The following is a 22752-nucleotide window of genomic DNA, read 5'->3' on the forward strand; positions in this document are numbered from 1 at the left end:
GCTCTTGTGTTTGTTTTGCAGGATTATGCTGACACTGAGATGCTGCTGTCTAGGAATAATGTGGACCAGACTGCACTGCTTTCATACGCCCGTGAAGCAGCTGATTTCTCTACTAATCATCAGCTTCCTACGCTGGACTTTGCTATCAACCACTATGGGCAGCCAGATGTGGCCATGTTTGACTTTACCTGCATGTACGCGTCTGAGAACGCAGCGATGGTGAGGCAGCGCAGGGGACACCCTCTGCTGGTCGCTCTGGTGGGGGATAGTTTACTAGAGGTGAGAGAACAATGATCTATTAGTAAGGTTCTTAGCCTTTTTTTCTTAGTAAAATTCTAATTAACCTTAAAGCAAGATAAATGAACCTGAGAACAAATATTGCATAAGATATTAAGGCTTGCTTTTGGTAGAAATGCACAATATTTTGGTATTCTGTCTATATACCAAATACTATTTTTTCTTAGTATAATTTTTAAAAATGTCCCCTATTTCAACATTTAGACTACATTTTCACTACCTGATGCTCACAAAATCATTAATAATTTAATAAATAAATTTATATTAAATGCATAATTTATATTTTAATATATAATTTTGGTATTTTTATATTACAAAATTTTTATCTCAAAATTAATATGCATATTCATTTTTTTTAATAAAATCTTGAAATGAATATCCTAATTTTATACGTAGACAATATATACAATATACATTTTAATGTTTTGATGCTAAATTCACTTGCATCATTTAAAATGATTGAGTTTTTATACAAATAAAATATATAAAAATAATATCGAATTTTAATTTTCCATTATTTTAACCATAATATCATAATTATCCAGCTTTCGGTATCCCTTGTTTTAAAGAATGTAAGTGTATTTTTACACTCAATAATATTTATTATAACTAATTTAAAAAATGTTTTGAAGACTAGTCACTAAAATAAATTAATAAATAAATAATATATATATATATATATATATATATATATTATATCTTAGTTATATCTTAGTCTATATTATACATTTCCCTAATTTTCACTTTAAGACTGCATTTACTGTCATTAACAAGTTAATAAATAAATATATAATAAATTAATCAGTTTTTTTCAACATATTAATTGGGTTTTTCAAATTTTTATAAAATGTTATTTTATCTCAAAATAAATATCCGTATTTATTTTTATCAAATCTCAAGATGAATATCCAAATTTTTCATACATAGCTATATACATTATAATGTTTTGATGCCTAAATTCACTTGCAGCATTTAAAAGGTTTGATTTTATTTTTATATAAAAATAGATTATAGAATATATTTGCCATTATTTCGAACATAATGTCATAATTATCAAATTTATATATATTATATTTATTTAACAATATAATGTAATAATTATTATTACATTAATAATTTATATTTCAACATATTATTTGGATTTTTTAAATATTTATTTGCAGAGAGCAGTTTTCAACACTGATTTATTAAATATCCATATTCATTTTTTAGCAAATCTCAAAATCTTTTCATACATAGCAATGTACATTATAATATGTTGATGTCTAAATTTACTTGCTGCATTTAAAACGATTGATTTTATTTTTATAAAAAATATATAAAAATAGTATAGAATTTTAATTTGCCATTATTTTGACATAATATTATAATTTTCAAGTTTTTTAATATAATATATATAAAATATGTATAAATATATATATATATATATATATATATTTTAATATACTATGCAATTTACCTTCATTTCAACTCTATTTTAACGTTTTTATAATTTTATTGGAAAGTAAAACAAAGACACTAATTAACAACAAGATTCAATATGTATTTTTTAGTGCATTCTGAATACATCTGTGATATTTCAGACAAATTAAAAGTTGTATTCACACTGCCCTTTTTCTTATAGCCGTTCTGGCCAATGGGAACAGGAATTGCTCGGGGCTTCCTTGCAGCCATGGACACGGCTTGGATGGTTCGCAGCTGGGGTCAGGGCAACACCCCTTCAGAGGTTCTGGCTGAGAGGTCAGAGCTAAAAGGAGTTTGAATGAAGACAAGAGAGATTTATAAATAATAAGTTTTGACAAAGTAGGATTCTGATCTAATATCTCACTACTTTTCTTCCCTGTCTCAGAGAGAGTGTGTATCGGTTGCTTCCTCAGACAACACCAGAAAACGTCAGTAAAAACTACAGCCTGTACAGCGTGGATCCTGCTAGCCGCTATCCCAACATCAACATGCAACTCATCAATGCTGCTCAGGTTAGAAACATGCAATCCAAATCAGGTCACAATCAGTGATTGTAATAATGATGATGTTGAAAATGTGTGTACAGGTGTGTCATCTCATAGACACAGGTGAGGGTCCGGTTTTGAGCCTTGATGCAGTCAGCTCTCCACACCCTAGACTTACACGGCAAGGTGTGTGTTACTTTATATATACCGTCTTCCACTTATACATTCAAACACAATCTAACTTGCTGTCTGTGTGTGTGTGTGTGTAGAGTCAATGGCTCGTTACAGTAAGCTGCTGAGCTGGTGTCAGGAACAGACGCAAGGTTATATGAATGTATGCGTGACGGACTTCACAACTTCCTGGAGGAGCGGCCTGGCCTTGTGCGCTCTCATTCACAGATTCAGACCTGACCTCATGTGAGTTTAAACTCTTTACTCTGGGTGGTGGTTAAAGATCTGGGCTGGTAACCTAGTTTACATCACAGGATGGCAAAAGTGTAAGTTGCTCCTTGCTATTGCTAGCATTTTATTGGACTGAAATTTATTGAAAATATTACATTAGAAGCATTAGTAGTATTGAAGTGTGTCAATAAATATACATATAAATATTTATTACATATTTTAGACTGTTTGCACTTCCTAACAGTCACAAATTCATTCATAATTAAAATAATAAATTTATATTAAATGCATAATTTACATTTCAACATATAATTTTGTTTTTTTATTATATTTTATTTTTATCTTAAAACGAATATCCATATTTTTCATACATAGCAATGTACATTATAATATTTTGATGTATATATTTATATATATATATATATATATATATATAAAAATAAAAATATATCAAAATAGTACAGAATTTTAATTTGCCATTATTTTGACCATAATATCATATTTCCAAGTTTTTGGTATCCCTTGTTTTAAAGAATATAAGTGTATTTAATAATATATTTTAACTATAACATACTTTTCATAATAATATATTATAACTAATTTTAGTACATTTCATCATATTTTTGGCCTATTGAAGAGACAGTTTTAAATATGTACATCTACAAAAATAAAGACAGGATATAAGACATAGAGGACATAAATAAATATATTAAATATTTAATTATGTCATAATATAAATACATATTCTATTGATTGATTTATTCATTTATTTAGTCATTCATTCATTTATTGACATATATAGTTATTTATTTCTTGACAGTATATAAATATTATGAAATAAAAATGTATAAATTTAAAAAAATTAATTGTGTAAATAACATTTTCCATTAGACTAGTGGTTTTGGGAGTGTCATATTAATACATCTTTTATTAAAAGCATCTATAAATAAATAAAAATAATAATTTCATGATTTATTCACTTATATGTGACATATATAGTTATTTATTTACTGACACTTTTTGGCTAATAAATAAATATTTCAATAAATAAAATCTAAATTCTGAAATAAATTAAATGAATAAATAAATTGCATTTTTCACTGAATTTATTAATGTATTTACTGGCATTTTACAACATTGTATTGTTTATTATAATTTATTATATGTATTTATTAACTCTTTTGAGTAAATATTTATTTATTAATAGGGCACTTCCACTTGGATCACTTGGATTTCATCAAATATATCTTAATTTGTTTTCCAAAGATGAACGAAGGTCTTACGGTTTAGAACGACATGAGAGTAATTAATAAAAGTGTTTTCATTTTTGGGTGAACTATTCCTTTAGGCTAAAAGCTCCAAAACTTTCATGAGGTTTTTAAGTGCTTTCAGTCTTTCAAAAGGAAATTTAGTAACTAAAAGTGTGGGCTGATGGTTTTATTGCATTGAGGTTTTCTGAATGTGTGACTCTGACACTAGCGTCTTTGTTTCGTGCAGTGATTTTGCGTCTCTGGAGGAGAGTGAGGCGGAGTTCAATAGTCAGTTGGGTTTGGACATGGCGGAGCAGGAATTTGGTATTTGTCCTATAATGACCGGCAAGGAGATGAGCGCGCTGGAAGAGAGTGACTCTCTCTGCATGGTCATGTACCTCAGTCAACTTCATGAGCTCCTTAAAGACACAGCGCCAGCTAGTGGTCGGGATAAAGCATCATCTGTTATTTTATTTTTATTTGTGCAATATCTTTGACCCTTTATCCTTATTTATACACATGCTTTTTTTCTCTGCACAGGAAACCTGAGCCCAGAAGAGAAAGCAGTTCTGTTCTCCAGCACCAGGTCACCCATCTCACTGCTCAGCAAACTGGGACAGAGTCTGTCCCGCAAACGCAATCCCAAGGTTCACACACACTCACAATTACACAGCTGCGCTCTTTTATCGGCCGTTGCCCATGTGTTAAGATGTGCTATTTTTCATTTCTACCAGGATAAGAAAGAGAAGGAAGCAGACAGTGTTGGAAATGGAAAGAGGAGGAGAACAAGCCAGACTGGCCAGTCAGAGGAGGTGAATCGTTTTGACATTTGATAGATAGATAGATAGATAGGTAGATAGATAGATAGATAGATTTTGTATATACTACAGTTTTTCCCAATTTATGTTCATATCTGTGATATTTTCCTGATATAGGAGGACGTTCCTCATGATACCAAAGAAAGTAAGACTTCAGGAGTAACTCCTGGGTCAGAACCGAAGGTCGCTGAGGGTCACAGCAAGGTTCGGTCCATGGCGACGCTACTGCTGGCCAAATTTGAGGAGAACTCGCCATCGGCTTCAGCCACTGCAACACGTCGACAGGTATGTGAGTGTTTGTGTGATGCATGTGTGCATTTACATACATACAGGTGTGTTTGCATGTGCATGCATATATTTGTTTTCAAATTATGTTACACTGACAAGGTGCAATACAGTTTTTCTTCTTTTCAAATTTGCTTTTTTGAAAAATGCTTCATTGCATTAATCAGACTTGATTAATAATGTTCTGGTTCTCAAATGCTCTGGTTCACTCAAAAATCACTGTGTTTCATATAAGATGGAGTATTTTGTTTTATTTGTGATAAATTGTCACACTGCTTCTGTTAGTCATGGGATTTTATGATATTTTCCTAATATATAGTGAGCTCACCTTGCTCGTCAGCGAAAGCTGCTGATTCATTTAGTGCCTGCTGCACAAACTTAGCAAACGCACTCCAACAGGCAGAACTAGACTTGGCAAAGCCTCTAAGCAGAGTTTACAGTATAAAGTGTTTTATTAGATTAAAAGCCATTTAGGTGATTGACATTGGCAACTGCCGCATTAGAAGACTGCACTAGGATTTTTTTTCCTCTACAATAAATAACATTTTGATGTCCACCAACCCTACTTAAAGGGACAGTTCACCCAAAAATGATTACTCACCCTCATGTCTTTCCAAATTCGTAAGACCTTCGTTCGTCTACAGAACACAAATTGTGACCCTGGACCACAAAACCGAAAATAGCCAACAATACATTGAATGGGTCAAAATTATTGATTTTTCTTTAATGCCAAAAATCATTAGGATATTAAGTAAAGATCATATTCCATGAAGATATTTTGTAAATTCCCTACCATAAATATGTTAAAACTTAATGTTTGATTAGTAATATGCATTGCTAAGAACTTCATTTGGACAACTTTAAAGGTGATTTTCTCGATATTTAGATTTTTTTGCACCCTCAGATTCCAGATTTTCAAATAGTTGTATCTCAGCCAAATATTGTCCTGTCCTAACAAACCATACATCAATGGAAAGCTTATTTATACTATGATGTATGTATTTCCAAAAATTAACCCTGAAAATTAAGGTATTTTTGATGAAATCCGAGAGCTTTCTGACGCTGCATAGACAGCAATGCAACTATTACATTCAAGGGCCAGAAATGTAGTAAGGACATTTTTAAAACAGTCCATGTGATATTAGGATAAAACAATATTTGGCTGAGATACAACTATTTGAAAATCTGGAATCTGAAGGTGCAAAAAAATCTAAATATTGAGAAAATCATCTTTAAAGTTGTCCAAATGAAGTTCTTTTTATTACTAATAAAAAAATAAAGTTTAGATACATTTATGGTAAGAATATTACAAAATATCTTCATGGAACATATTTACTTCATATTTTTGGCTATTGCTACACATATGGTTTTGTGATCCAGGGTCACATATAAAGTAGGTCCAGTAGTATCCTTTTTTATATACATTGGCTAATCTGGTTCTGTTTGTAGCTTCTTTGGTCTCTGAGACTGTTGGCCTAGTATGAATAGGTTATGAAGGAGCTCTGTGTGTAAACAGTCCTGGGGCTCAACAGCCTATCAGTGACTGGAGGCAATGGGACATGTGATTTGAGGGTCTTAACTGAACAATCTGTGGACAGAATGATTTATTATCTCTATCTTATCCTCTGTTCTTCTTACTGACTTTGCCTTTGATTGACAGGTTATTGATTTATGGATAGATAGATAGCAGCAGAAGTCATAACTGAAGCATACGCTTATAATAAATCATTGCCCATTGGTGTGGATGTTAATATAGCTGTTTTTATGCTTATCTTTATAGTAATCATTTTCATTTTCTTTCTCTATTTTCTAAGACCAGTCTGTGATTTCCACACTTTTATGGTTTCATGGATATTCATGCATCATTTGTTTTGATGGTTTTTATCTCAGAAACATGTTGCATTGCTTGTTTTCCATGCTCATCTTTTAATTTATAGAGCTACATTCAGATGTATACGGGTGGAGTGAGCTCATTGGCTCAGCAGATAGCCAATCAGATTCAGAGTCAGCAGGAACAAGCTCCCAAGTTCCTTCACAGGAGGGAGTTGGTAAGAGTTCACCTGTAGTGCTGGCAGAAAATATTCCCTAACATTGTGAATGATGACCCTGGTCCACAAAACCAGTCAGAAGTAGCACGGGTATATTTGTAGCAATAGCCAACAATACATTGTATGGGTCAAAATGATCGATTTTTCTTTTATGCCAAAAATCATTAGGATATTAAGTAAAGATCATGTTCCATGAAGATATCTTGTAAATTTACTACTGTAAATATAACAAAACTTAATGTTTGATTAGTAATATGCATTGCACAACTTTAAAGGTGATTTTCTCTTTTTGCACCCTCAGATTACAGATTTTCAAATAGTTGCATCTCAGCCAAATATTGTCCTGTTCTAACAATACATCAGTGGAAACCTTATTTATTCAGATGATGTATAAATTTTCAAAAAAACTGACTCTTATGACTGGTTTTGCCATCCAGGGTCACAATGTTCTCGTGTCCCTTGTGTCCCTGAGGTCTGTAACCCAGCGCTGACCTTTGTTTGGTGTTATATTTACTAATTTCTGGGAGTGTGTGAGTTCCTGCTCTAATCTAATTGTTTCTAACAAGGCTTAACATTTCACATCTTCGTTAGAGTGATCACACCAAAGTGTTTCATAAAAGTGCCACACTGAAATCTTATCAACTCTTGACCTTTGCCTTCTCACCTGTAGGGTTCTCAAAAGGAGTTTCCTGTGAACATGGGCGGCAGCGATGTGTGTTATTTCTGCGGCCGTCGCGTTTATGTCATGGAAAGGCTGAGCGCCGAGGGAAGGTTCTTCCACAGGAGCTGCTTCCAGTGTGACCACTGCAGCTCCACGATACGCCTGTCCAACTACGCTTACGACCAGCTACATGGTGTGTGTGTGTACGATTAACGTCTTCACACTTTCACTAATAGATGATCATTATCAGTCGTTAGTGTTTTTGCAATTTTATGCTTGTTTCAAAAACAATAGATGATTAGCTTTTAATGGATGTTGTCACAAGATGGGTGATGCACGGTGTGAAAATGGCCTGTTGTTCTGTGTTGCTGTAGGCGCCTGTTTACGACCAAACAAACTGCTCTTTTGTTACCATTGCACAGTCATATGGTCTAAAATGTGTGTGTTGGGACAGGGCTTTTATTGTTGACCGGTAATGACAGTAGGCCCCACACACAAACTGAAGGCCCTCAGCAAAATGCTGTTTTAACATTTTTAAAAATAGGAATCAAAACACTAAAAAGTGATAGGGTCATATTGATCACATGATTCAAACACTTCAAGTTTTAAAAAAGAGGCGGCATTCGGACCGACTTTAAGCTGTGGTATAAATAAGACATTTACTCCTTGCATGTAATCCTCATGTCTTTTTGTCTTTGGTTTGTACAGGGAAGTTTTACTGTAAGCACCACTTCAACTACAGAATGACCAGCGTGGCTCAGAGAAAGAGACCGGCCCCACCTGTGGCCCCTCGACCTACTCAGGTAACCTCATCATATCATGTCTGTTTTTATATATATATAAATCAGTATAATGACTATATACTCTACCATTCAAAAGTTTTTTAATGTTTTTTAAAGAAGTCTCTTCTGCTCACCAAGCCTGCATTTATTTGATCCAAAGTACAGCAAAAACAGTAAAATTTTGATATATTTTTACTATTTAAAATAACTTTCTTTCTATCTGAATATATTTTAAAATGTAATTTTTATTCCTGTGATCAAAGCTAGAAAAATATTTCAGAATTTTACTGTTTTTGCTGTACTTTGGATCAAATAAATGCAGGCTTGGTGAGCAGAAGAGACTTTTTAAAAAAAAATATTCAAAATCTTACTGTTCACAAACTTTTGACTGGTAGCGTATGTCTGACAGATTTGTGAATAAATTTAATGTAAAAACAGCATGCATTTTTTTAAATAGTTTAACCTGCACTATAGTTTATAATTGTATTTATATTGTTTTATCTTATTTTATTTTTTATGTAATAAATATGTATATATTTACACACACACATATATATATGTATATATTTGTTTATTTTGCATTCAAACATATTTTATTGTGCATATTTTATTTATAATATTTTTTATAATTTTTTATAAATAAAAATGGAAAGGAAATCAAAGAAAAGTCGGAATATCGATTTGTTTGATTAAAAAAGTATCATCGCATTTATTGACGTGTAATGCCGACTTGTTTGTGTCTGTGTCTCTTCAGACTCCCCCTGTTCCATCCTCGGCTTCTACATCTTTGTCCTCTCTAGGCTCAGTAGGCACAGCCACTCCACCAGACTGCTGGTCCTCCAGCGGCCCCCCAGACGTGGTATCCAGCCTGGCCAAAAGACTATGTGGTACCCCAGAACGCATTGAGCTGGAGAACTACAAACCCTGCCCAAAACAACAGGACAGCCCACTGCAGGAGGTCCCAGAGGAGACGCTTGCACAGCACAACCTCAGTGCTAGCCTGCAGGAGAAAAACACAGAGGAGCAGTCTAGGTATCCAAACATACTCCTGTTATTTGCTAGCATGTTTTCCCTGATTAAATCTTTCTCTTTTTTATGTCTTTAGTAGCTCTGAGTCAGACCTAGAGGAGGAGGAGCTTGCTTGGAAGAAGGAGGAGGAGCCGAACATCAGAACCAATGGAGAGAGAGAGTTAGATGTGGGGGAGGAGCTAAAGGAGGAAGAGGGAGGAGAGATCCAAGAAAAACAAGAAGAGGAGGAGGAGGCTGAGGATGAGGAGGAGGAGGAAGAAGAAGGAGAAGTTTCAGAAGAAGAGAAACAAGACGAGGGAGATTCCAGTGATGGTGGGTGTTTGTCTCTATTCATTTTCTTTAGAAATGGCTCTGATAAAATGAACAAAGTTTGATCTTGTCTGACTGTGTAGTTTGTGTATTCCAGAGAATTCATCTTAAGATGAGGTATTGTTCGATTTAATGTCTCTCTTTATCTATTCCAACATGTTTGTCTGTGTGTTTGTGTGCGAGGTGAATGCTGTCATGCTTGTTTGTGTGTTTATTGTTGTGTATTCACCACTGTATGTGTGTTGACGTGTATGCGTAGAGGGTGAATACTGCCCTTGGGAGAGAGAACGGCTCTCAGGGGTGTGGCTTGAGGAAGAGGAGGCGGGGTTTGTTAAAGGTAGCACCGCCCCTGATGACCATTGATCGCCTTCATTAGCTTTTGCTGCATTATTTAACCTAAAAGATGTTGTTTGCAGGTTATTTTTTGATTTGCAGGCTGTGCATGATTAATAATGTGTTTTATATTTTGCGATTTCATTGGCTTTTTTTACATTTTTGGGTTATGCTATCCAGTAAGAGTGGGTGAGGCCATTCGTAAATTTTATGGGTCAGGCTTCTGGTCTCATCTGCTTCCATCTATTTGTAGCTGTACAAAACAGCTTGTTTTGCTGCTTGATATTACAAGTTGGTGTGTCTTACCATGTTATTTTAAAGTATTGTCTTGATTATGAACACACTGGTTTGTAGTGCAAACAGTTTTACCATTTACTGCACACTGTTATTCTTCTCGTTATTTCCCTATAGTGGATAATGAACCAGAAGTCTTGCCCATAGGCTTACTTCCATGTTGAAGAATAAGGTGGATAGAAATTATATGCAGTTGTTTTAGTTTGCCTATTTTATATACTTTGCAAATTAGTCACTAACTTAAACGGTGTCCTAACAAGCCACGACATTACACCGAAAGCACTAATGCTGCACAATGCAAACAATCACTACCAATCTGAATATTTTTACTACATAGTGTAAGATTCTGAACGAGTACGGGGCACGGATTTGTAGTTTCCACAACATAAATAATAAAAAGCAACTGTCACTTTAATGCCTGGTTAGCACATCATTTAAATCACTTTTACAGTTTATGAAGTATAAACGAATTTTGCCTATTTTATTTTTCTAAATTAATATAATTTTTATATTTAAATTCACATGTTTAAGAATTTATTAGAAATATACACTACCGGTCAAAAGTATTTGAACAGTAAGATTTTTAATGTTTTTTTAAAGAAGTCTCTTCTGCTCACCAAGCCTGCACTTATTTGATCCAAAGTACAGATTTTTTTTTTTAAAATGTTTAAATATTTTTACTATTTGAAATAACTGTTTTCTATTTGAATATATTTTAAAATGTAATTTATTTGTGTGATTTCAAAGCTAAATTTTCAGCATTTTACTCCAGTGTTAAGTGTCACATGATCCTTCAGAAATCATTCTAATATGCTGATTTGCTGTTCAAGAAAGTTTTATTTTTAGAAAATAATATTTTTATTAAGCAAGAATGCTTTAAATTGATCAAAAGTGATTACAGTGATTTCTGAAGGATCATGTGACTGGGGTAATTATGCTAAAAATTCAGCTTTAAAATCACAGGAATGAATTACATTTTTAATTATATTTAAAAGGAAAACAGTTATTTTAAATAGTAAACATATATCAAAATTTTGCTGTTTTTGCTGTAGTTTGGATCAAATAAATGCAGGCTTTGTGAGCAGAAGAGACTTCTTTAAAGAACATAAAAAACTTAATGTTCAAAAACTTCAAATTCCATAATTATAAGTGGAAAACCTCGAGTTCAATACATTTATTTGTGCCCTGATTGAACACAGTCTTATCTTTTTTCAGGTTCCTTTTTTTCTGCTTGTTTAAGAGCATTTGAAAAGGCTGCATCGCTTCCCCCACAAAACTATTTTGTTAAGAAGATTTTAGAACTCCTCTAAAATTCTTTCACATTCTAATTCACATTCTTCCTTTCATGCTTTTAATAACCAGAGTCTTATGAGGAATACAGCGACGACACAGATATAGACCCCAGCTCAGTCAGAGAGTCCAAACCATGTGACCAACAGGAACAAGAAGTGTCCGTTTCATTGCACCAGTCATCAACAGAATCTCCACCCTCCTTAAAACCACCAGAATCAGATCCCACACCCACAAATGAGCTGTCGACGAATCCTGAGAATCCACCTGTGAAGAAGTCAGAGGTTGTAGAGGAGTTCTGGCTGAAGAGTGCGGAGATCAGAAAGAGTTTAGGCCTGACTCCTCTGTCAAGAGAATGCGACCCCAAACATACAGCAACCCAAACGTCTAATGTTAAAGAAAGCTTTTACACCTCAGTCGCTTATATACCGTCCTGCAATACCACCCAAATGCTAAGAAACTGTGACTCCAGCACACAAACTCAATTTCAAAGTACATCCCCGGCTGAACCATCTCACACTACGGACGGTGATGCAAGCGTTGCTTTAGAAGACACGATAGGCCGCTGTTCTGTAATCCACAGACTGAGCATTACTGTAGAAGGCTGTGTAATGGGGGACAAGCAGGATTTGGACCTCAATTCCACCTCTTTTGGAAATGACAGCATTTTAAATCCAGAAACAGGACTTCCGACTCCTCCCTACAGCCCGTCTCACTCCCCTCTTGTTGGTAAGCAGTGTCGCGCCCTTCGTCATTCTGAACCGATACTGGACCGAGAGGTTATGGTCTTCTCATCGACCTGCGCTATTCCTGTTCCACAGCGGGACGGTTTTAATCCCGAGCTCGATCAAGCTCGGAGTCTTCCTCCGGATGAAATTGAGATCCTGTGCGGAGATGAGGCGGAAGGGGCTTCCAGACTGCTGGATAGATCTGGTGTCACGGAAAGCCAGACGGACAACCGTAGGCTGGAGCAAAGAAGGACGCTTCCAGATCGGCTGGTTGCCCCACTGCTGGCAGGGGGACCGGAAGTCAGGCTTCGGAGGTCAGAGATGAAGCTATGGGGGGCGGACATGGGTGGAGAGGAGAAGGAGAAAAAGCGCAACTCGTTGTTCTCACCCCGTAAAAGCAGAAAGAGCATCAACGCTGCAGCTGAGACCCAGCCAGGAAAGCAGAAGTCCTTATGGAAGTCAGTTTTTTCAGTGTATAAGAAGGACAAAAAGAGGAAAGAGGCTGCAATGGTGGCGGAAACTCTACCCGCCGCAACCAATGCCGAGAGCAAGCGGAAGGTGCCGGGAATCAACAGAACCTCAGGTGAGGTGGATGAATAGATGGATCTGTAAATGAACTGTACCACATGAGCATGACTTTAAGGGTCTTTCTGCATTGCAGATCTGTGTTTCCGGAAAAATCCAAGCTTCTCGGAAGACACAGACATGTCCTGTCATGCTCTTCTAGAAAGATGTCCACTCAGAGCTCAGGTAGTGTAAAACACTCTCTTTTCACTGATCCTAAAGGTCACAGGTTATTCTGCATATTTTCAAGGGCAAAATGCAGCCATTTCAATAGGAATCCACGCAATTGGAAATATGGTAAAGGATGGGTTCAAGTAGATCACACCAGTTTGCATGGAAGCCCGTTTCTGCCACTGAATAAAAAGAAAAGTAATTTTTTTTTTTTAATTAATTCCAAGTTTGTATCTCACAATTTCAGCTTTTTTTCTTGCAATTCCAAGTTTGTATCTCACTGAATAAAAGATTTTTTTTGCAAAGTTTGTATTTTTTTTTTTTTGCAATTCCAATTTGTATCTCACAATTTAGATTTTTTTCCAAGTTTGTATCTCACAATTTCAACTTTTTTTCTTGCATTTTTCTTGCATTTTCTTTGCTTACATCTCACATTTCTTTTTCTCGCAATACTTTTTTTTTTTTTTTTTGCAATTCTGAGTTTACATCCCACATTTCTTTTTTTCTCACAATTCTTTTTCTTCTTGCAATTCTGACTTTCTCTTGCAATTCCAAGTTTGTATCTCGCAATTTAGATTTTTTTCTTGCAATTCCAAGTTTGTATCTCGTAATTTCGACTTTTTTTCTTGCAATTCCAAGTTTACATCTCACATTTCTTTTTTCTCACAATTCTGACTTTTCTTTTTGCAATTCTGACTTTCTCTCGCAATTCCAAGTTTGTATCTTGCAATTTGTACTTTTTCCGCAATTCCGCGTTTACATCTCACAGTTCTTTTCTCTCGCAACTTCGAGTTTACATCTCACAATTCTTTTTTCTCGCCATTCTGATTTTTTGTTACAATTCCAAGTTTGTATCTTGCAATTCTGACATTTTTTCTTGCATAATTGTGAGAGATAGATTTGCCATGTTGACCAACAGAAAGCTGCTTGGTTTAAAAGTGACTTCTGTGTGAACTGTGCTTCATATGTTGCCAAATTATTGACAATATACTTCTTAGAATTAAATGGGCCATTTTTGCTTTTGTGCCTTTAAGATTTCTATGTAAACAGCCTTTTCTCATGTGATACTTTGTATCTGAAGTCCAAGGTTATTTTTCAGTCATTGCAGAGTCATTTTTGCTGCTTAGTTTCAATAAATAGTTTTTATCTGCTTTGATTTCATAGTTCAATGAACTCTTTCATTTTTGGAAAAGTTTGATTTCTCACAATATGACTCTGTATATGATTTTTATCTTTGCCACTCAATTTCCTTTTGCACTGATTTTTTTCCCTTTACGTTTTCTCATGGTTCTCTTCAGTCTTCAAATATTTTCAATCTCACTACAACAGTAAGACTCATTGCCTAGCATTTCTCCGTGACTCCCTAGAGCTTTATAACTGAACTAATGGAATCATTTAATGCTTCATGAGTTTTAATATTGAATGTTGGAGGTAATTTAATGTCTTTTCTGGCTATGCTCTCAGCTGAGGGAAGAACTGTCTGATTTCAAGTCAGACCTTCTGACAGAAACAATATCTGAGGAGGTGCATGAAGGGGATGAGGTATCAAATATGGCTTTGAACTTTTTCAGATAGATTATGATGCTGAAAGTAGCTTGTAGCTTGTGGTTGGTAGCACACAGATGTGTATTTTGTAGCACTGTTTAGCTGTTGTACTCAAAATACAGTTTAGATTAATTCAGTTTCTGCCTTCTCTCTCCCGAGTCGCTTTACGTGCCTCATGCGTTGGCGTTCAAGAGGGCATATGCTGTTAAGGTAGCATCTTCTTATTTAACACATGTTGAGCATCTTTAACCTGAATCAGCAACACTCAGCATCTTGTTCCTCAATAGAAATGCAGTGTTTTGCCAGAGCTGCCAACCAAGGTGGACACCCCAGTGTCGTCATGTCCGTCAGAGTTGGTAGGTGTTTTGGTGACGTTCCCGGACCCTTCCAGCATAAGTTTCTGTACCACGCTGTTTCAGAGAGCAGAAACGGAGGAGGAACTCAACGCCAGGCTGACACGCCGAGTGCAGAGAGCAGCGCGCAGACAGGCCAAGCAGGAGGAGCTACGGAGGCTCCACAGGGCGCAGGTGTGTGTTAAAGCATGCTTGTTTACAGTATGTGCCTCTTTAGCAATGCATATTGATTTTTATGTATGTCATCTCAGATAATCCAGCGTCAACTGGAGCAGGTGGAGGTCAAGCAGAGGCAGCTGGAGGAGAAGGGTATAGCTGTGGAGAAAGCACTCAGAGGAGAAGCAGGTACCTGTCAACCACCTGTTGCTTTTTTGTTAAGCAAATGAGCCTCAGGAATTATAATTTTATAGAAACCTTTAAATTGTTAATTAATTGGGCAAGATTGAGAACTTATTTAATTTTATTTTAAACATCATGTCATGTACACTGCAGTTCAGAAGTTTGGGATCAGTAAGATTTGTAATGTTTTTTTAAATAAGTCTCTTTTGCTCATTAAAGTTCCATTTATTTGATCAAAGATACAGAAAAAAGTAAAATTATGAAAAATTATTGCAGTTTGAAATAAAAGTTTTCTTTTTTAATATACTTTAAAATATAATTTATTTCTGTGATGCAAAACTGAATTTTCAACATCATTACTCCAGTCTTCAGTGTGACATGATCACAAATCATTCTAATATTCTGATTTATTCTCAGTGTTGGAAACAGTTGTGCTGCTTATTTTTTTTGGAACCTGTGATACTTTTTTCAAGATTTTTTTGATGATGAAACGTTAAAAAGAACAGCATTTAACAATACAAGTCTTTACTAGTTCTTTTTTTTTTATCAATTTAACACATCCTTGCTGAATTAAAGTATTCATTTCTTTTAAAGTTTGTTCTTTTATTGATATAAATGGTGTTCTTTTTAACGTTTTATTCATCAAAGAATCCTGCAAAAAAAAAAAAAAAAAAATCACAGGTTCCAAAAAAATTAATTAATTAATTAATAATAAATCAGCATATTAGAATGATTTCTGAAGGATCATGTGACTCTGAAGACTGGAGTAATGATGCTGAAAATTCAGCTTTGCATCACAAGAATAAATTCTATTTTAAATTAAATTAAAATAGAAAACCACTTTTTAAAATTGCAATAATATTTCACAATATTACAGTTTTTTCTGTAGTTTTAATCAAATAAATACAGCCTTGATGAGCGGAAAAGACTACTTTAAAAACATTAAAAACTTTACTGATCCCAAACTTCTAAACAGCAGTGTATTTATTATAGTACACATTATATTAAATTATTTTATTATTTTACATAACTTTAATATAACTTGTATATGTTGTTTCATGCAAATTGTGATGCAAAATCCTGTTCTTAATCATTTTGTCTGATAAATAATACAATAAATAAAAATAAATAAAATAATAATAAATATATAATTTTGTGTAATATAATCAAATAAATATAAATATGTAAATAATAATGATAAGTTGTGTGAGATATTAACCCTGCTAAAAAGGCCTGCTTAAACCAGCCTAAACTGTTTTTTAAACTGGTGTAAGATGGTCTTAGCTGGTCCAAACTGGTTTCCCAGCCTGACCAGAGGTATAAGAATCCCAAAACCACTCTAAAACCAGCCAAAAGGCCAGCGAACCAGCTGGTTTAAGCTGGGTTTTTTTAACAGACGTTGGCTTGTTTTAATAGAAAGTATCTTGAAAAGTGTATCTTGTGTTTTAAGCTTAAATCTCACATATGTTTTTACTATATTAATTTATTTAATATAATTTAGCCATTCTTACAATATATAAGATGTACTATGAAATGTCATCATCCCTCCTTGTTCATACCCATTATATGTTTGATTATATTCATCACAAACATATTGCCTATCATTTGTTATTGCTACGCTCATTGCATTAGCATCTTTGCATAAAGATAGAGACGGTGCAGGATATTTTGTTTTCTTCAACTTTTAATGTTCACAATCCTCATGACGTGTCGTTCCTCATGATATAGACTTCTGGGGAGACTCTAGTACATCTAACCTTTTGGACATACATCTGGGTGGTATGTACGACACATGACTTAGCGCTTATGCTAATGAAACTAACAAAAACATGTAGGTTCAAAATGTGTTAACGCAAATTAAACAGCTGTTTTGGTATCTTTATGTTAACACAGTAGTAGAAAAACAAGCTTTCTGGCTTTTTTTTGTCCTGTCTGCTTTTTTGTTGTAGATGCTATTGGTAGCATTAGCAGGTTTGTATTGTCTGGTGGATGTGACTTTGTAAGATGAGATACTGTTGGAAATACACAGACAGATTTAAGTCGGGGTAGATGGCATATTTACAAGCTATTTTAGCTTTTACTTTCGACTAATCTCTCTAGTGGCCTACTTTCTGACACAGCAGGTTGTCAGTCAGATCACTGCCTGGACATGAACATCCAACTCGACCCATTTCAGCTTCTCACCTCTCATTCCTCCATTATTCTCATCCTTGCTTGGTTGCGTTCTTGAATCCCTGAATCCCTCCTCTCCTTCTTTTTTTCTGCCCGTCTCTGCGGTCTATAGTCGAGCCCTTTCTAGGTTCCCCTCGTAGAAGGCCTGTCTATCTCTGTCCTTGCTGTTCCTCAGAAGGTAACACCTCCCCTGTCTCCTTCCTGTCTCACACCTCTAGTGTGGATTTTGTAATAGCAGTCATTTCTGAAACCTTTTACCTTTCTCTCCTTTCTTCTTTTCCTTCCTTCGTGCTGCTGTATGCCAGCCAAAGCTAAAGGGACAGAACACGATCATTCAGTTTATGTCTGTACAGTCTTTTTTCTTTATGTAGTGCAAGAACCTCCACTTCACCAGCTAAGTACGTTATTCTCTCCTGTAATCTTAAATTTCATTTTGTATCCTTTTGCGATGGAGTTGCATGGGCATGACACGTCATTGATCTGCATGGCTGTCAGTACATCTAAAATGTCACATCCTGTCTTATTTGGGAATTGTTGGGAACTGACAGTGTGTATGTGTGCGCAGATGTTTTTGTATTATTGTCCAGTCTTGTTTTTGTCTGCTTGCACGTTTTGATAAATTTATATACACTACTGTTCAAAAGTTTGGGGTCAGTAAGTTTTTAATTAACTGTTATTCAGCAAAGGATGCATTGAACTGACCAAAAGTGACAGTAAAGACATTTGTAAGATTACAAAAGTAATACTGTAAATGTTGTTCTTCTGAACTTTCTATTCATCAAAAAATCTTGAAAAAAGATTTATAAATTATGGCTGCTGAAAATTCAGCTTTGCATCACAGGAATAAATTACATTTACATTTAAATTACATTTTAAAATATTTTAAACAGTTTTTTTGATCTGTAATAATATTTCACAATTTATTTATTAAATAAATGCAGATGTAGTGAGCATAAGAGACTCAAGAGGTTTAAAAACATTAAAAGGTCTTACCGACCCCAGGCTTTTGAACAGAAGTGTGGTTTATAAACAGGGTTCAAAAATTGCTTTTTAAATTAATATTAAAATAAATAAATAAAATACAAATATTTTATAAATACATAAAAATAAATTAATAATTAAAAAATATTTTTATAGATTTTTTTAAATATATATTTTATATTCTTTTGTTTTTCATTTTACTTGCATGTCTTTTATTATCTTTCACACTATCATTCTTATAGTTTAGCCATGTTATATTAAGGGACAACAGCCAATTTTTACTTGTATTTTAGTGCAAAATTAGCTTTTTAACATGGTTTACATTATTATTAAAATAAATAAATGAAATACAAATATTTTATAAATAAATTTAAAAAAAAATGATAAATCTTTTTATTTTTTTTAATAAAATCTTTTTGTGTTTTTCATTTGACTTGCATGTATTTCATTATCTTTCAATCTATTATCTTTATCTATAGTTTAGCTATTTTATATTGAGGAACAAAAGTCAAAGCCAATTTTTATTTTAGTGTAAAATCACCTTTTTGACATGTTTTTAAATTAATATTACAACAAATAAATATGATACAAATATTTTATTAATAAACTGAATTTTTTTTAAAATAATTTTAAAAATCTTTATATTTTTTATAAAATATTTGTAATGTTTTTTAAAAAATAAATAAATACAATTATTAAAAATGTCTATTTATTTGTAAAATATTTGTTTTATTTATTTATTTTAATATTATTTTAAAAACACTTTAAAAGCACTGAAAAGATAATGAAAGACATGCAAGTCAAATGAAAAACATATCAAGAAAATATCAAGAATTTTAAAATAATAAAAATATTTATAAAATATTTGTATTATATCTATATTTTTATATTAATTTAAAAACAAGATAATGAAAGACATGCAAGTCAAATGAAAAACAAAAATATTTGATATAAAAAATAATACAATTATTTTTTAAAAATGTAATTATTTTTAAAATATTTGTATTTTGTTTATTTATTTTAGTAGTAATTTAAAAACACTTTAAAAATGTAAAAATTGTATGTTTTTAGTGCTTTTAAAGTGTTTCAAAATTAATATTAAAATAAATGTTTTTCATTTGATTTGCATGCCTTTCATTAGCTTTCACACTACGATTCATATAGTTTAGCCATGTTATAATGAGAGACAAAATGCGTTTTAGCGCTCAACGTGTTTATTTGGACCCTGTTTATAAGCATATTCATGCATATGCATGATAGCATGTCCATCAAATACAGTGTCCCATCCTCCTCTTCCTCTCTCTCATAGGAATGGGAAAGAAAGATGACCCTAGCTTAATGCATCAGTGGTTTAAACTGGTGCAGGAGAAGAATGCTTTGGTGCGCTATGAATCTGAGCTCATGATATTGTGAGTATTCAACGGTTTGAATGTTTAATGATCTGATTACATCAGGTTTTACATAAGTGTTCTGTTTCTCAGTATTGTCTGACTGCTCTGTTCACATCTATGTGGTCTGTACGCAGTGCACGTGAACTGGAGCTGGAGGACAGGCAGAGCCGATTACAGCAAGAGCTGAGAGAGCGCATGGCGGTGGACGGTTAGTACACGCAGAGGATATTAATAGTTCAACTTCCTCGGAGGTGTTCTCTCATAGTGGTTTTCAATTAATAACAATTTCACAGCACCTCCTTTTCTCTCTCAGACCATCTGAAGGGGGAGGATGAGCTGGCGGAGGAGAGGCGTATATTGAGCGAGATGTTGGATGTGGTGGAGCAGAGGGATGCGCTGGTGGCTTTGCTGGAGGAGCAGCGAGTGAGGGAAAAAGAGGAAGACAATGACCTGGAGGCCGTCATGCTTTCTAAGGGCTTCAGTCTGCACTGGGACTGACTCACACATGCACGAATGTCATCATACCGCTTGAAGGGCTACTCTGTCTGTTTGTGCAACCGAAATACATAGCTGCTGTTTTCATCCGTCCACACCGGCCCATCCACTTGCACCCTGGGTCATATGTGCAACTGCGTATCCCAGGACTCTGATTAGGACAAATGGCAATGTCTTGCTGCCAAATAACGCTACTCTAAGACTGCTACGCTACTATGCAAAGGAACATCTTTTAGTTTGCTCTCTTTGTTGATAAAGTTAAGGTACATCTGTAATTTTACCTAGAAATGAATATGGAATGGCATACATAACCACGTTGTCTATGTACAGTACAGACTGATGCATGTAAACTTAGATATGCAAAATAAGGCTTGTTTTTATGTATAATTTGGGATGTTTTTCCTTTTTTATTTGGACTTGATTTACAACCACTTCTGTTGTTTAACCTGTATAAGCTAACGATACACACAAATGTCCATTATTAATATTAATACGCATTCATTTATTGAATGAAATGTGTGGTTTTTTAATCATCTTGATTTTCTCTGCATAATCTACAGCACTTGCACAGAATTTATTTGCTGTATATTTAATTCTGTAAAACGTACTTGCATTAAACAACCTTTCTTTTGAGAAAAATGTATGGACTATTATATTTTCATTTGACCGCTGTTTTGTTTTTGTTTGTTTTTTGCCATGAAAGCCATGAATATGGTATACTTCTGTGTCCTTAAAATATTTGTTATAATGCTAATACTAATAAGCAATAAAAAATAAAAAGGTCATAATTTAAAAACACAACTGTATGTCAAAAAACATGTTACATGTCATATACTTCTGTGTCCTTAAAACATTTGTTTTAATGCAAATAATAATAAAAACAAAAATTGACAAATTAAAAACGTCATATGTCAAAAAACATGTCATGACATATACTTCTGTTTTTAAAACAGTTATAACACTAATACTAATAAGCTATAAAAACAAAAATGTGACAATTTAAAGACATGTCAAAAAATGTCACGTCATATACTTCTGTCATTAAAACATTAGTTATAATGTTTATACTAATAAGCAATAAAAAATAAAAACGTCATAATTTAAAACGTCAAAAAAACATGTCACATGTCGTATATTTATGTGTCCTTAAAACAGTTATAATGCTAATACTAATACGCAATCAAAAATAAAAACTATTTAAAAACATGTCATAACGTCAAAAACATCATGTCATAGTTCTGCTGTTAAAACAGTTATAATGCTAATACTAATTAGCAAAAAAAACGTGACAATTTAAAAACGTTATAACATGTCAAAAACTTGTCATATGTCATACTTCTGTCATTAAAACGGTTATAATGCTAATACTAATTAGCAAAAAAAGTGACAATTTAAAAACATTATAACATGTCAAAAACTTGTCATATGTCATACTTCTATCGTTAAAACGGTTATAATGCTAATACTAATTAGCAAACAAAAACGTGACTATTTAAAAACATGTCATAACGTCAAAAAACATGCCACATGTCATATACTTCTGTCGTTAAAACAGTTATAATGCTAATACTAATTAGCAAAAAATGTGACAATTTAAAAACGTTATAACATGTCAAAAACATGTCATATGTCATACTGTCGTTAAAACGGTTATAATGCTAATACTAATTAGCAAACAAAAACGTGACTATTTAAAAACATGTCATAACGTCAAAAACGTCATATGTCATACTTCTGTCGTTAAAACGGTTATAATGCTAATACTAATTAGCAAACAAAAACGTGACAATAAAAACGTTATAACATGTCATAATATGTCAAAAAACGTCAAATGTCAAAACATGTCGATATGTCGAAATGTCAAAATTTAGATGTAATTAGCAAAATTATTACTAAAATTCTGTTTAGGAAAAAACGTTGTTAATATGTCTAGTTTTATACAATTTTATTTATTTGTATATTTAATTCTAATGCTTATTTGAAGAAATTAAAATTAATTAATAATATATATATATATATATACAGTTCAGTGTTTAACTGTATTTGGACCCAAATGTCTTAGTAAGTGGCGTGCAAAAATGTCTACACAATGTATATAAAATAAATAACTCACAAAATTTAGTTTGTCATCTTTAAGGCTGTCAGTCATCATTTTCTTCGCGTCACTTTTCACAGGCTCTTTGTTGAGAGAAAGGATTCAAGGACTAAAAAAGTGCCTTTGCACACTTCTACATTCACTGTATTTTTAGTCTCGTTATTTTTAAAT

At 33.6% G+C, this 22752-nt stretch overlaps 1 protein-coding gene across 15 annotated transcripts in view; it reads left to right on the forward strand.

Moving 5' to 3' along the window:
- The window catches only part of mical3b (microtubule associated monooxygenase, calponin and LIM domain containing 3b), a 39050-nt gene extending 17675 nt beyond the window's left edge, over window positions 1-21375 (forward strand). For 4 of the 15 annotated variants that reach the window (XM_051107408.1, XM_051107409.1, XM_051107407.1 and 1 more), the window contains 27 exons: window positions 22-279; window positions 1922-2037; window positions 2147-2273; window positions 2348-2432; window positions 2516-2663; window positions 4146-4342; window positions 4439-4545; window positions 4633-4710; window positions 4834-5001; window positions 6939-7049; window positions 7720-7903; window positions 8419-8513; window positions 9247-9524; window positions 9598-9833; window positions 10090-10167; window positions 11820-13058; window positions 13137-13225; window positions 14675-14752; window positions 14915-14965; window positions 15043-15282; window positions 15360-15453; window positions 17176-17226; window positions 17732-17797; window positions 17925-18017; window positions 19910-20009; window positions 20126-20199; window positions 20305-21375. In XM_051107408.1, the coding sequence (XP_050963365.1) occupies window positions 22-279; window positions 1922-2037; window positions 2147-2273; window positions 2348-2432; window positions 2516-2663; window positions 4146-4342; window positions 4439-4545; window positions 4633-4710; window positions 4834-5001; window positions 6939-7049; window positions 7720-7903; window positions 8419-8513; window positions 9247-9524; window positions 9598-9833; window positions 10090-10167; window positions 11820-13058; window positions 13137-13225; window positions 14675-14752; window positions 14915-14965; window positions 15043-15282; window positions 15360-15453; window positions 17176-17226; window positions 17732-17797; window positions 17925-18017; window positions 19910-20009; window positions 20126-20199; window positions 20305-20489 (4626 nt within the window). In that variant the 3' untranslated portion in view covers window positions 20490-21375. Of the gene's footprint in view, window positions 1-21; window positions 280-1921; window positions 2038-2146; window positions 2274-2347; window positions 2433-2515; window positions 2664-4145; window positions 4343-4438; window positions 4546-4632; window positions 4711-4833; window positions 5002-6938; window positions 7050-7719; window positions 7904-8418; window positions 8514-9246; window positions 9525-9597; window positions 10168-11819; window positions 13059-13136; window positions 13226-14674; window positions 14753-14914; window positions 14966-15042; window positions 15283-15359; window positions 15454-17175; window positions 17227-17731; window positions 17798-17924; window positions 18018-19909; window positions 20010-20125; window positions 20200-20304 lie in introns of those variants that run through there. The other 11 variants (XM_051107410.1, XM_051107411.1, XM_051107414.1 and 8 more) reach the window with 11 other exon arrangements.
- Window positions 21376-22752: the final 1377 nt, after the last annotated feature.

Source organism: Labeo rohita, chromosome 4, assembly GCF_022985175.1.
Source record: "Labeo rohita strain BAU-BD-2019 chromosome 4, IGBB_LRoh.1.0, whole genome shotgun sequence".
Taxonomy (NCBI): Eukaryota; Metazoa; Chordata; class Actinopteri; order Cypriniformes; family Cyprinidae; genus Labeo; species Labeo rohita.